General features: G+C 36.0%; 1 protein-coding gene and 1 long non-coding RNA gene across 6 annotated transcripts in view; one reads left to right on the top strand and one right to left on the bottom strand.

The window, feature by feature from the left end:
- Positions 1-15,799, top strand: part of LOC125657049 (general transcription factor 3C polypeptide 1-like) — a 172,641-nt gene that overhangs the window by 65,396 nt on the left and 91,446 nt on the right. For all 4 annotated transcript variants that reach the window (XM_056145465.1, XM_056145467.1, XM_056145469.1 and 1 more), the window contains exons 22-27: positions 1,525-1,687; positions 3,088-3,158; positions 5,646-5,780; positions 7,070-7,156; positions 12,500-12,580; positions 15,108-15,196. In XM_056145465.1, coding sequence (XP_056001440.1) covers positions 1,525-1,687; positions 3,088-3,158; positions 5,646-5,780; positions 7,070-7,156; positions 12,500-12,580; positions 15,108-15,196 — 626 coding nt within the window. The remainder of the gene's footprint in view (positions 1-1,524; positions 1,688-3,087; positions 3,159-5,645; positions 5,781-7,069; positions 7,157-12,499; positions 12,581-15,107; positions 15,197-15,799) is intronic.
- Positions 10,373-12,329, bottom strand: LOC125674086 (uncharacterized). 2 transcript variants are annotated; one of them, XR_008797348.1, is made up of 3 exons: positions 11,867-12,329; positions 10,832-10,916; positions 10,373-10,698 (listed from the first exon to the last, which is right to left on the bottom strand). It is a non-coding gene; the product is annotated as an uncharacterized LOC125674086 (long non-coding RNA). The 2 variants fall into 2 exon arrangements; XR_008797349.1 differs by lacking the exon at positions 11,867-12,329 and having other exon boundaries at positions 10,832-11,243.

The following is a 15,799-nucleotide window of genomic DNA, read 5'->3' as shown; positions in this document are numbered from 1 at the left end:
AACCATAGAAACAAAAGCAGGTAGTGTCTGCTCCTCAGCCATGTAGAAGTGAGAGTCGTACGTCTTTTGAACGAGTTTTTTGAAAACCAAAGTCCTGTGTCGTGGCAGATGTTGGTACAGCGAAGAAACCCCCTCACTGCTAATGGCCTTGTGCACCATGCATTGGTTAAAATTTGTGGCACTTTGCCCTAAAGCTGAAGGTGTTTTAATATGTCGAGCTTAAAATTCTCAAAGGGACATACCATAAACAAACATACTAACTTTCGTTACAGGTAGTCCCCGTGGGGATCCGGGTTAGAATAGGTCCTCAGTACCCCACCCCGGGGATCCGGGTTAGAATAGGTCCTCAGTACCCCACCCCGGGGATCCGGGTTAGAATAGGTCCTCAGTACCCCACCCCGGGGATCCGGGTTAGAATAGGTCCTCAGTACCCCACCCCGGGGATCCGGGTTAGAATAGGTCCTCAGTACCCCACCCCGGGGATCCGGGTTAGAATAGGTCCTCAGTACCCCACCCCGGGGATCCGGGTTAGAATAGGTCCTCAGTACCCCTTGCTTGTCATAAGAGGCATCTAAATAGGGTGATCTTTCAGATGAGACCGCAAAAACTGAGGTCCCGTGTCACAGCAGGTGTGGCACGATAAAGATCCCTCCCTGCTCAAAGGCCATAAGAGCCGAGCGTAGGCCTAAATTTTGTAGCCCTTCACCAGCAATTGTGACACCTCCATATGAGTGAAAGATTCTCGAGAGGGACGTTAAACAATCTACAATCAATCAATCAATCGTTACACGTATGTAATCTAGCGTTGCTCACTGTGTTAATACAGGTACTGTAGATGTGTAGTAGATGTGTAGTAGATGTCAGGTGTTTTAAAGCTGAACCCTGTGCTTAGTGAGCTGAGGAAAGTGTTGGGAAATAGTTGTGAAAAGCTTGTCATGTAATTCGCTGCAAGGTTAATTAATGAATCATAACTACTTATTGATAAACCATTACTGTCTAATTGATAAAGTACAATTTCTTCATTTTGAATATCTGTTTGGTACGTGAAATCAGTAACTGTAAAGATTTCATTCAGCGTTATGTTGATTGACAGTCTATGCGAAAGTTTTTTGGACCACACAGGACATTCGGTCCTGTGTAATCAATGAACACACCGGACCGAACCAAATTTTGTCAGTCCGAAAAACCTAATGTAAAAAAGTGAAACATGTGAAAATGCAAAACCAAGGAAATCTTATTTATTATGCTTGGGATCCCTCCCGTATAATACTTTAGACCGTCCATGCGGTTTTAATCACATTCATTTACATATTTGGATTTGTGTGCTATTTTTTCTTATAACAAATATTTGAATGACTCCGCATCAAAATAGTAAAGTTCAAAACCGGACACTTAAACATCGGACATTTCGGTCCGGTGCATCTGACCTCAGGCACTGTGCATCGGTCAGGTCCGACGGTCCGATGTCTTTCGCATAGACTGGATTGACATCCTGTAAAGTCATTCATCACACTGTATCAACAGACTTACGAGATGAAGAGGACGACAGTGTAAACAATAGTAGATACACACTGCTGCCTGACGCGCGCTGCGTGGCATCGCCAGACAATATCCTCGATATCTGTGATGATGGTTTTGTTCCTGGTGACAAACTCGGAGCGGCAGGCCTGGACTCCTCTATGTTTCCGTAAGTGTTGACGGGAGGGTATCAAATTCTACACACTGTATGTAAATGCCAACATTCTGACCTGGAGGTTACAAAACTTTTTGAGCATGTTTTTCATGCTCAAACTCTGTGCTCTAACGCGTACTCGTACATAAAATGAATGTTATAAAACTTTTATTAAATCATTCTCATACTCAAATGGAGTACATGCTCAAGACATTTTGAGTATACTTTGAGGCTTGCACAGAGTTGGACTGAAAACAAACATGGCTGAGTTTGAGTATGAGTATGGTAAAAGTTATATAGTGTCTTAATCCATGTCATGAGTGATCACAGGTAAAATCTAGAAATATGGAATGTGATATAGGGCTGATATTGTTACTGTAAATGTATTACATTTGGCTGTGTATTCTATTTAGTGCCTTTGGCGGAACGCAGCTTCCGCTAAATCAAGTACATCGCTAAATGCCATCCGTAAATCTAGATGTTTAAAGTAATTCAGGAATGCGCTAAATCAAATCTACGCTAACTTGTTGAAAAAACGATTTCCGCCAAATATCGTACACGCCAAATATAATACGTTTACAGTATTATGATTTAACGGCATTGAAATAACAGTATTGATTACCATGTCACACAAGATGTTAACATCAACATCACAGTGTAATTACGAAACAATTAGACTAGCTGTTACACAAAATAAAGTGTCGCTCGGTGGTTGAGTGTTCGTTACATAACTGGGAGGTTACGAGTTTGAGCTCCACTCGGACCATGGCTGCGTCAAACCTAAGACGTCAAACATTTTGAACATGACCTTAAAAACGGAGGTCCTGTGTCGCGGCAGATGTTGGCATGTTAATGAACCCTCACTGCTACAGCTCTGAGTGCTAAGCATAGGTCTAAATTTGTGGTATTTCACCTACGGCTGGTGACGTCTTATTGAGTGAAAAATTCTTAGTGGAAGGTAAAACAGTGACATCAACATCATGCTGTCACACAAATCAATGACATCACACTGTCACACAAATCAATGACATCACACTGTCACACAAATCAATGACATCACACTGTCACACAAATTAATGACATCATGCTGTCACAGGAATCAATGATGTGTCTTACCATTCCCTATTTGCTATTCTGTATATTAACATAATCATCATGTGAATACTATAGTTTGCTGATATTTAACGGAGTGGTAAAATCTGGGCATATCAATTTATCATCCACCAGCTGTTACTATTGCTATTCTGTATATACATGTATCACCATCCAGCTATTAATACACTCTCTCTTTATCTCTCTCTCTCTCTCTCTCTCTCATTTATGTTATAGTTACTGATATTGCTATTTACATCATCCATCCAGTTATTGTGAACATTATTCTCTTAGATCATCGAGTGAATGCTTTTTTTTTCCAGGCATCTATTAAGAAACTGGAGTGGGTTGTACAGTCGAGCCAAATCTCTCAAGAAATACAAGCACAAAACAGGTAAATTACATGTAAACAAACACAGGTATACACACACACAACAGGTAAATTACACAACACAGGTATACACACATAGCAGGTAAATTACACAACACAGGTATACACACACATATGACAGGTAAATTACACAACACAGGTATACACACATAGCAGGTAAATTACACAACACAGGTATACACACACATATGACAGGTAAATTACACAACACAGGTATACACACACATATGACAGGTAAATTACACAACACAGGTATACACACACATATGACAGGTAAATTACACAACACAGGTATACACACACATATGACAGGTAAATTACACAACACAGGTATACACACACATATGACAGGTAAATTACACAACACAGGTATACACACACATATGACAGGTAAATTACACAACACAGGTATACACACACACACACACATGGCAGGTAAATTATACAACTCAGGTATACACACACACACACACATGGCAGGTAAATTACACAACACAGGTATACACACACATGACAGGTAAATTACACAACACAGGTATACACACACATGACAGATAAATTATACAACACAGGTATACACACACATGACAGATAAATTATACAACACAGGTATACACACACATGACAGATAAATTATACAACACAGGTATACACACACATGACAGATAAATTATACAACACAGGTATACACACACATGACAGGTAAATTATACAACACAGGTATACACACACATGAAAGGTAAATTATACAACACAGGTATACATACACACGGCAGGTAAATTATACAACTCAGGTATACACACACATGAAAGGTAAATTACACAACACAAGTATACATACATACACGACAGGTACATTACACAACACAGGTATACACACACACGACACACATGACACCTTTATTCTATTTTTAGAAAATCTCTTCAAAAATTCAAACACATGACATGTTATTACTGGAGTTTTACGAAGAGGTTTACTTTTACGATCGACGGCTGACTTTTACAATTTAAAGGGATCGTCTCCAACTACAGAAATTGGACTGAAATAAATAAATGCATATAGACTGCTTCAGTAGCCGACAATGTTTATTAATAGAGTATTGTAAACTCTTTAGCAACTCTTATATTCTCTCTACATTCATTCGTCACTTTCGCAATGCACTACTCGTTTTGACTTTTAATTAAGTTTAATGTTAACTGCGAATGAGAAGCTGAGAAATGCATAAAAGGACCCAGAAAATTGCCATAAAAAGAAAAGATTACAGTATATCATAAGCGTACCACAGCACACTCAATGAAATCAGACGAACTCAAGTCATCCTGACATTTCTAAATAATGTGTCGGCATTCCTGAAAACTTAAAATTTCTCTATATATCACACCTTGGGTTGAAAAGTGAATATAACGAACAGTGATCAATCTCACAACTCCCACAAGCAATACAAAATAGAGAGTTGGGCAAACACTAACCCCTGGATATACCAGAGGTGGGATCAGGTGGCCAGGAAGAGTAAGCATCCCCTGTCGATCGGTCATACTGACCGTGAGCCCAATGTCTTGATCAGGTAAACACATAATTACCTAGGAAAGCTCGACTTAAATTAAACTGGTACCCTGTTGAGCTCACTTCTCTGGTGTGTAGCACCAATCAGTGGGGAACCAGTTTAGACTTAAATAGCATACTTGATTCTGAAAAAATCCTGCCGAGTCGAACTAAGCCGGGTATACCCGGCGATGCGCTAAGAATCAAGTGACCCGGCTACAGTACAGTAATGAAAATGTTGACCTTCTATTGTATAAACATTATTCCGCATAGAAATGAACAAATCATGTTTATTTCACCAGTGTAGAAATTAAAAACAATTTGTCTTAGAATAAGTAACTCTTGATACTACTGTCTCCAAGGACGCCAGCCTGAGTTTGAAGCCGCTATCGCCTATCAAAAATTGTCGGCTCAATCGGCTTATCCGTGTGGAATTCCGGCTCACAAGTATGTTGCCGGTCATTGCCGATTAACCTGGGTGCGCCGGATCGTTAGAAACAAGTATGCTAAAAGACCCAGATCTACAAATACAGGTTTAAATTGCTTGAAACATGAAAAATTCGTCCCACAAAAACGATTATTCCCAGTTATACTAGTATATACTGTACATTATCGATATAAGCATTAAAATTAAACTGAGTGATGTTTACAAAGTGTTACACTGTATCTGGTGTTTTGATTTAGTAATTAAGGGAGTGCTGGCATTGTTTCAAAATTAAATCATTATAATGAATTAATTAATGGTAAATGTAATGATATCCATTCAGTTCATGTACTCAGGTATGTCCTGTTTCGTCAGTTGAAGGCACAGAGAGGGATATCAAGGAAATAAGTTTCACCTGAGGTGTGCACTCCATGTCCAATAATGAAATGTAACATAGTTTAGAAACCCTTTGCTATCTCTTTAAAAAACATTTTGCATTGGAAGTTCTTTACAAAACTTGCAGAGGATGACAAGAAAAGAAAGACAGATTTACTCCTGGAAAAGAAGAATAACTATGCAGACCTTCAGAAAAAACACACCACCATTTTATCGACCATCCTCCCAAGGCCGAGGGATCGTGTGTCGCTGAAAAGCAGAGGTCAGTGGAAACTGTGAGAGAGGATTCTTGAAAAAAAATTCTTATATGAAAATAAAAGTGGCACTGTTTGAAACTGTGAGAGAGGATTCTTGAAAAAAAAATTCTTGTATGAAAATAAAAGTGACACTGTTTGATATAGATGAGAAATCTTGTGTAAGGGTTGGTGTATTCTAGTTTTACAATATTCAGTATTGCTAGATTTTCACCATACCATCTTCACTCAAGCGTATTTAAGTAACTATTTTTGTTGCTGTTCTGTGTATTTCATTCCTAGATTTGATCGAATTATGATATTGAAAGTACATATGGCTTGATCGTTAATACCACCTTCACACTCCGTGAAAGTAGGGGCAAATTTTTTGACATGTCAAAAAAAATTTCACGATTGTCCACGGATTTCATTTTCCGTAAATAACCCGTAAACAACTTGTAACAATCCGTAAGTATCGCAAACTGATCGCAAGAACACATAAACTGCTCGTAAGAATCCGTAAAACACTCGTAAAAAGTTTTTTTTACGAATCTTTGCGGTTAGTTTACGATATGTTACGGATAGTTTATGAGTTGTTTACGGATTATTACGAATGCCTAAGTGATATTTACGATTTCATTCACGTCGCGTTACAATTGCTTTACGGATTGTTCAGAGTCATTACGAGCTCTTTACGTATAAACACGATTACTTTACGAGTACATACTTAAACTTTACTATTAATACCACCTTCACACCCACGGATTTTTATGGATCTCCAACTCAGTCAATCGCAAGCATTAGTAAATCACTCGTCGGTATCCGTATCTAAATTGTAACGATCCATGTACTTTGACGGATTTGTGGAATATTACGTAAGGATCCGTAAGAAAAATCCGTGAATGTGAAGGTACCATTATTAAAACCTTAACAGTAGGTTAGGATTCTAGTGCATATGTAAAACTTAACTTGAAATTTTCCTTAAGGACAATAAACTCTTTGCAAAAATGTGTGCATATAGATAGATATTACTTATTTTGTGTATCAAGTGTATGAGAGTGTTTTTGTCATATAGAATTACACCTTTAAATTTGATTTTATTAGATATGTTTCAAAGTTCATGTTATTCTTATGTAATTGATGCAACCAGATCTCATGGCTTTCTCAATATGTTGTAGTTATAATATAAGATTTTGAAAAGGGTCTCACATGTGTTTCACCTTTTACCTACCAGGAATTTATCAGAGATTATTCTTATGTATATAAAAATTCAAGTTCAATTTCAGCCTGTTGAAGAAAGATTCATTATTCTTTGCAGAAAAATCCCCAGAAATAATACGAGTGGCCTTAACTAAAAATGTTGCGGGCAACAAAGGAGGCAAGGGGGTTAAGCGTAAGTCAACAGGTAAGTGTATGTACAGGTAATGGAGAATGACAGGTAAATCCCTGTATAGGTATCAGAGAATGACAGGTAAATCCATGTACAGGTAACAGAGAATGACAGGTAAATCCATGTACAGGTAACAGAGAATGACAGGTAAATCCCTGTACAGGTAACAGAGAATGACAGGTAAATACCTGTACAGGTAACAGAGAATGACAGGTAAATCCCTGTACAGGTAATAGAGAATGACAGGTAAATCCCTGTACAGGTAACAGAGAATGACAGGTAAATCCCTGTACAGGTAACAGAGAATGACAGGTAAATCCATGTACAGGTAATAGAGAATGACAGGTAAATCCCTGTACAGGTAACAGAGAATGACAGGTAAATCCCTGTACAGGTAATGTAGATCTATATGTAAATCCCTGTACAGGTAACAGAATGACAGGTAAATCCCTGTACAGGTAACAGAGAATGACAGGTAAATCCATTTACAGGTAACAGAGAATGACAGGTAAATTCCTGTACAGGTAACAGAGAATGACAGGTAAATCCCTGTACAGGTAACAGAGAATGACAGGTAAATCCATGTACAGGTAACAGAGAATGACAGGTAAATCCATGTACAGGTAACAGAGAATGACAGGTAAATCCCTGTACAGGTAACAGAGAATGACAGGTAAATCCCTGTACAGGTAACAGAGAATGACAGGTAAATCCATATATAGGTAACAGGAATCTCTGATTAGAAATTAATTTACATACATAACTTTGATTGTTACAGTAATCAATGAATTGTCGGCTATAAACTTATACTGTTGCATTGCACTTTATATGTTGATGTTAAACACCTCTCAACCTGACATCAAACGTTTCATGAAGTTTAAATTTTCTTAAGGTAGAGATTGATAGGTTGATGCTAAAAAAAATAACCATTGAATTTTTTTTATTTTGATATATGTCTATGATGAAGCTTCGATATAAAACATAATAAAAAATCAATGTAGGTAATCGACCTTGTTTTTGAGAAATATGGCGATTTTAACAACACCTTCTTTAGTCCTTGTAAAGCGTAAAAAGTGAAGAAAAATAAGTAGAGAGCAATATACAAATAGAGCTATAACATTTTTATTGTAAAAAGGATCATAACTTGTCATATATGGTTCCAAACAACCTTTCACATAATTGTATATTACACATCAATTTCAAGTTCAGCAATTATTATTAACATGCAACAACATTACTTCAACAGAGCTACATTGGCCAATTACCTTAAAACAGTGCACAATATTTGCACACAGGGTCATACCTTTGCTTAAGCTGCAAAAAAATTACCCATCAAATTTCTTATTTTATTTCATTTTATTTTATTTTATTTCATTAAGTGGTCAGTCTATTAGTAAGTAAAATATATGAAAAAAATTATACACCATAATGGGGTTCAATATGGAACTAGCAAAAAATTCCTAACCCCACCCCCTTTTAACAAACTACACATTTTCGTAAGAAAAAGGGTTATTAAAAGATGTTGTAAACAATCCATCAAAAACAGCTTGCTGAAATTCGAAGATTCTTTGTAATACCTTTTTTAAATTAATAAATATAATACAGAAAGTATGTATTTCAAATTTTAGCTTATATTTTGTTGTAGTTCTCGTTGTTGACCTTTGTGCACTTACACTCAGAATATAGATTTATCATACGTCATCATATTTGATGATTAATATCAAGAGTTTTCCCAAATAAAAATCCCCACAAAAAATTGAAATACAATTTATATTTGTTAAAACAAATGTCTCCATTACATCCCAACCCCTTTAATATACTGCATGATATGGAGGAGAAAGAATGAGCAGGAACATAGACGTCATGAATTGCACTCAGTGCATTGAGAAGAAAGATTCAGCCAGCAGAGATAAACTACTGACCTTTTTATAACTTAGAATGTTTAAGCATTCCCAAATTACCTCTTTGAAAATTGAACATGACAATAAGAAGGTTTCTATAAGCTATTTCAGGGGCGGATCAGGAATTGAAGTTGGGAGGGGGGGGTGCAACTGTATGAGGCAGGGGTCTGGGGGCCGCCTTGAAGGGGGGGGGGGCGATTCCCCAGAAACTCCTGGATTTTACAGATTTTTTAGGGCTTAAAATATGTCTCCAATGTAGTCATTATTATTATTTTCTGTCATTTTTAATAAGGTGAAATTAATAAAATAACGCAAATTTTAAGGGTTTTTGGAAAAAGTAGCAGTTCTCCCACTAAAAGTAATTCAATAAATCAAAAGATTTTGTCAGACATTTATTTCTCTGAGAGTGGAGGAAATTATGGCTTCTTTTATCGTATATATTTCTCTAAACAAGAGACCACGATTTACTTTAAACTTCAAAATTTTAGGGGGGCTCACGCCGGTTGCCCCCCACCCCCCACCCCACCCCACCCCTTATATCCGCCAATGCATTTATGTATGTGCTCTTGCGATTGACCTTTTTGCACTCACAATGATTGCATTAATATTTAGTTATTTTTCATACATTTTTTTATAATAACCAGACACGATTACCTATTATAAGAAATTGATATGATTATACAGCATAGTGCACCAAATATGTTTAAATAACAACTTTATATTTAATATCAATGGAAAGATTTCCACCCAATCGACCCATGGATTGATTGATTGTATCTTAATTGTTTAACGTCTCTCTCGAGAATTTTTTACTCATATGGAGACGTTACCAAGACCGGTGAACGGCTTTAAATTTAGGCCTTTGCTCGGCGCTTACGACCATTGAGCAGTGAGGGTTCTTTAGCGTGCCACATCTACTGTGACACTGGGCATCCGTTTTGAAGGTCATCTCCGAGGACCAGTGACATTCACACCTGATGCTGAGCGTTTGGCAATGGAACTGTCACTACCTGTTTCAACAACTCAGGTCTGTCGCGGCCGGGATTCGAACCCTGGCCTTCCGCATGCGGGGCGAACGCTCTAACCTCTAGACCACCACCACGGCTTGACCCATTGATCTCAAGGCTCATATCAGCTATCTTGCTCTCACAAATATATATGTCTCTTCATAAGTTTATGAGTCCTACTTGTAGTCTCACACTGAAACAAAAACTCGCTTGGATAACCTAGAATGCATGCATATTGCATTCACAGTATATATGCACTGAGTGTGTGTAACGGGGGTGGGGTGGGGGTTAGAAAATGAGAAATTCAAACACATTAATTAAAATTATAAAATTGGTATTTTATTTTCATTTAGAAATGTTTACTGATTTTGATATATCAAAAACTTAGAATAATCAACAATGACACTTCCTCTATATTTATACAATATTATTGTCTTTAAAAAAGACATGTAATACATGAGTACATGTACTTGTTTTCCATTAAATTCACACTTTAGTATGTTGCACAATATATCCATTGCTCTGGGCTCACAAATACATTATTGATTCTATCCAAGTCCCACATTTTGCAGAAGTTCTTGAATTTTCTCTGTAACCTGTAAAGTTGTGGGGTCCAGGGGATATGACATCATCAATGTAAATGAAGTACCTGTTATAAAAAATATATTCTGTATATTCAAATATTGAAAAAAAGATGAATATCTAATATACTAAGAATTTTCTTTATAAATGTCTGGTGTTAAAATGAAAAATTCTATCTTACTAAGATAGAAATTTTGTACCTTTCTTGCTGATTTTCATGGCAAATTGCTGTTGAAGTTGTTGGCTGGAAGCCCATTTCAACTTGCACTGGTCCTTAGGATGATGCTTAGAAAAAAATCATCATAATTAATATTTGCACAGTCAGTATTAATCATTAATTATACTGTGTCAGACAATGTCAATTTTAAAATTGTGTGTCTCAATGCATGTTTAGTGAACTTTAAAATGCTGATATATTGAAAATTACACACATAACATGTATTTTATAATGTTAATTTTTAAAATCTTGTCTGAAATCATTATTACATATGTAACACTACATGTATGTTAAATGTGTGCAGTGCAGCAATGTGAACTCTTGCAGTAGTAGTACATCTGCATGATTGTTATTTATTTCATATTGTTATAGTTACCTTCTATTTAAACTGTACATACCCTCCCACCCCTAGGTCCTTAATGAGGTGAATAAACATCATAATTATCAATATGAGATGACAGATATGTTTTCATAAACTGCCAGTTCATTCTAATAATATCAAAACAAGTCAACTCTAGATTTATCAGACCTGTCTCCTTTACGGAGTGTGGGTCAAGAGAAGGACATACATATCTTATTTTCATACAATACATTTATTTGCCTATGAGGGGGTTTGTGATTTTACAAATATTTTAAATAAAGTTTTGTAGACCTACATGCTTGCATGAAACATGAAACCCCAGATTTGAAATATCTCTTAGGTCAATGAAATTTCAAGATACTATAAGTACTATCATTTATACCAAATAGAATTTTAGTGCAACACTCCCCCCCTCCCCCCCCCCTCAAACTTGTGAGAGCCCTATTTTTTTTCAAATCTGGCATATACATGACATCCATTTACAATTACATGCACATGTAGGAGTTATATTTTGGGCACATATGGAATACATAAATGCACAAAAAATGAAACAGCTCCAAATTGTGCGTTTATAGATGTTATTATAAAATCGCGTTGTGAAATAGCAGAGGAAAAGTGGGTTGAATACAAATTCAATTTGCCATTTTTTTCACTTACCAAACGAAATTATGATTTCGTTGTCCACGTTGAATGCATCCATCGAATTCCTCTTCTCAGAAGAAACTTTGTTTAAACTCTCAATGACTACATAAACAGTATTGAAACTCACAGCATGCAGCACTCGGACATCACGATCACGCTACATCAACAACTTTGTTTACGTAGGGTAGCTATGCATGGTGGTGAATTTCGTGAGGTAAAAAGTGCCATTCTGCACGGACGAAACATTTAGTCCACTATTACTACATTGACGTATTCCTAATCTAAACTATGGCCAAATTTCTATATCTTTCGTCGAGACGACCCTCTCAATCATCGATTCAGTCACAGCAACAACTTGTACTTTCGGAACCCCTTTTTGTTTTTCAACTACTCTATGGCGATGTACGGAATTCCGAAAAATAATTTCACGTGAAAATACACGATTTTTACTGATCACGTGGTTGCTATCGGTCTCTACCTTAAAAGAATAAAAGAGTTGCAAAAAGAAATATTGTAGAATAATGTCTAGTTTTGTTTAACTGGGGATAAAAGAAGTGGAAGAACATGGTAATCCTTATTCTTTATATAAACATTATTCACAATAGCAGTGAATATACAATGTGAGTTTAACTGTTCTTTGTTTTTCAGAGGTCCACACCAGTGGCCCTACGAAGAGGGCCAAAACTCTACTGAAAAAAGTTAAACTCAGCAAAGTCAAGCCCAAACTCAGTAAGTCAAAACTCAGAAAAACTCAAGTCTAAACTCAGTAAGTCAAACTAAAAAACATTCAAGTCTCAACTCAGTAAGTCAAACTTAGAAAGTCTAGTCTAAACTCAGTAAGTCAGAGAAAGTCAAGTCAAAACTCTACTGAAAAAAGTTAAACTCATTAAGTCAAGCCCAAACTCAGTAAGTCAAACTCAATGAAAGTCAAGCCCAAACTCAGTAAGTCAAACTAAAAAAAAATCAAGTTTAAACTCAGTAAGTCAAACTCAGAAAGTCAAGCCCAAACTCAGTAAGTCAAACTAAAAAAAAATCAAGTTTAAACTCAGTAAGTCAAACTCAGAAAGTCAAGCCCAAACTCAGTAAGTCAAACTCAGAAAAAGTCTAGTTTAAACTCAGTAAGTCAAACTCATTAAGTCAAGCCCAAACTCAGTAAGTCAAACTCAGAAAAAGTCAAGCCCAAACTCAGTAAGTCAAACTCAGAAAAAGTCAAGCCCAAACTCAGTAAGTCAAACTCAGAACAACTAAAGTCTAAACTCAGTAAGTTAAACTCAGAAAGTTGAGTCTAAACTCAGTAAGTCAAACTCAGAAAGTCAAGCCCAAACTCAATAAGTCAAACTCAGAAAAAGTCAAGCCCAAACTCAGTAAGTCAAACTCAGAAAAACTAAAGTCTAAACTCAGTATGTTAAACTCAGAAAGTCAAGTCTAAACTCAGTAAGTCAAACTCAGAAAGTCAAGCCCAATCTCAGTAAGTCAAACTCAGAAAAAGTCAGTCTAAACTCAGTAAGTTAAACTCATTAAGTCAAGCCCAAACTCAGTAAATCAAACTCAGAAAAAGTCAAATCCAAACTCATTAAGTCAAACTCAGAAAGTTGAGTCTAAACTCAGTAAGTCAAACTCAGAAAAAGTCAAGCCCAAACTCAGTCAGTCAAATTCAGAAAAAGTCAAGTTGAACTTCATAACTGTAGGGTATACATGAGGAAATGGTTACCATTACACTTTGTAAACATATCATAATCTGTTATATCTGTAAATATTATGACATAAAGCATTACTGATCTGTACAATGATAATTAAAATAATACAGGAAGAAGTTTTATTAACTCTGCACCTACCTTGAAAACGGTTCATTATGGTATGAACTACTGTATCTATATTTAGAAATTTGCAATTCTGTATATCACAAACAATGAATACATTCAAGTCACAGTCTATAGAACGTCATATCAATAGAGTGGGTGTTCTGTCGCATGCTCACTAATGACATCATGTGTTGATGATCATAGATAATTGTAGTGCTTAGGTCTATGAATCTATTTCATTCAAAGTCAGATGTATATTCCAGAGTGAGTAATTATACCCCCCGAACGAAGTTCTGGGGGGTATATAGGAATCACTCTGTCAGTCTGTCTGTCTGTCCGTCCGTCCGTCTGTCCGTCTGTCTGTCTGTGCAGATTCGTGTCCGGGCCATAACTTCTTTGTTCTTTGACTTAGGCATACCATATTTGGCACACAGGTAGACCACCATGAGACGATGTGTCATGTACATTCATGACCTCTTTATGACCTTGACCTTTGATCTCAAGGTCAAAGTTATAGGTTTATGCCATGGATTTGTGTTCGGACTATATCTTCCATTTTCTTCTACAAATGCATACCATATTTTTACACTCAGGAAAGAGGTAATTTGTACCTATTAACAACACCCTTTGGGAGATTGGGGTAAGCGGGGGGTATTCTTAGTGAGCATTGCTCACAGTACATCTTGTTATAAATTAGTTTTGGGCGAGGAATGTGTTTTCAGAAGTACATGTATGCTGCTTCTTTTTACAGAGAAGTTTGTGTATAATGATATTGACATAGAGTGATGATATTGATATAGAGTAATGATATTGATAGAGAGTGATGATATTGGCATAGAGTGATGATATTGATATAGAGTAATGATATTGATAGAGAGTGATGATATTGACAAAGAGTGATGATATTGATAGAGAGTGATGATATTGATAGAGAGTGATGATATTGACATAGTGTGATGATATTGATAGGGAGTGATGATATTGATAGAGAGTGATGATATTGATAGAGAGTGATGATATTGACATAGTGTGATGATATTGATAGGGAGTGATGATATTGATAGAGAGTGATGATATTGATAGAGAGTGATGATATTGATAGAGAGTGATGATATTGATATAGAGTGATGATATTGTCATAGAGTGATGATATTGATATAGAGTGATGATATTGATAGAGAGTGATGATATTGTCATAGAGTGATAATATTGAAATACAGTGATGATATTGATAGAGAGTGATGATATTGATAGAGAGTGATGATATTGATAGAGAGTGATGATATTGATAGAGAGTGATGATATTGACATAGAGTGATGATATTGATAGAGAGTGATGATATTGATAGAGAGTGATGATATTGATAGAGAGTGATGATGTTGACATAGAGTGATGATATCGTCTTAGAGTGATAATATTGAAATAGAGTGATGATATTGATATATTTTTACAGAGAAGTTTGTTTATGATGATATTGATATCGAGGCCCACAAGAGGAAGTTGTCGCAGCGAGTGTCCTGGTCATCTTATGAAGACAGCCTGGTAATTAATCAGTCGCCTCATCAATTTTATTAAACCTAAACAAAATGTTGTTTACAACAAACAGGTTCTCTGGGACAGAAATGTCCTTTGTTTGGATAGGAAAGTTATGAGTGGTGTAACTATATGGGGGACACAATGATTCTGACTTGTTGTCCATAACTTTTGATCTGTACGAAATAGAGATATATCATTGTTTGGTCAATTGAACTGACAAAATGAATGTCTAGTACGTGTCAGATAAAACTCAAGGTCATATTATAGGGGAATATTAAAGGGTCTAATTTCACGATTTCCCCCAAATTTTGTTTTTCATTTAAAATGATCAAAATTTACTTTCTAATATATTTAGAAGGTTTCACAAAATGAAAAAATCATGACAGAAGTTCATTATATTATTATTTGTTTTGAAAACAAAGATTGAGGTGTGTTAACAAAGTTTTCAAAATAAAAGGATATTGATACAAGTTTATTATATAAATCACATCTCAAGTATGCTTTAGGTAAAATGTGTCATTTAAAAGTTAAAATTTGTGATTGTACAAAATGAAGATGCTTTAAATTGCAAAATTTAACGTTTCATTGGTTTGTTTGTTTACATAAAAA

This window comes from Ostrea edulis, chromosome 7 (assembly GCF_947568905.1).
Source record: "Ostrea edulis chromosome 7, xbOstEdul1.1, whole genome shotgun sequence".
NCBI lineage: Eukaryota > Metazoa > Mollusca > Bivalvia > Ostreida > Ostreidae > Ostrea > Ostrea edulis.
This window is presented reverse-complemented; position numbering and strand designations above follow the sequence as displayed.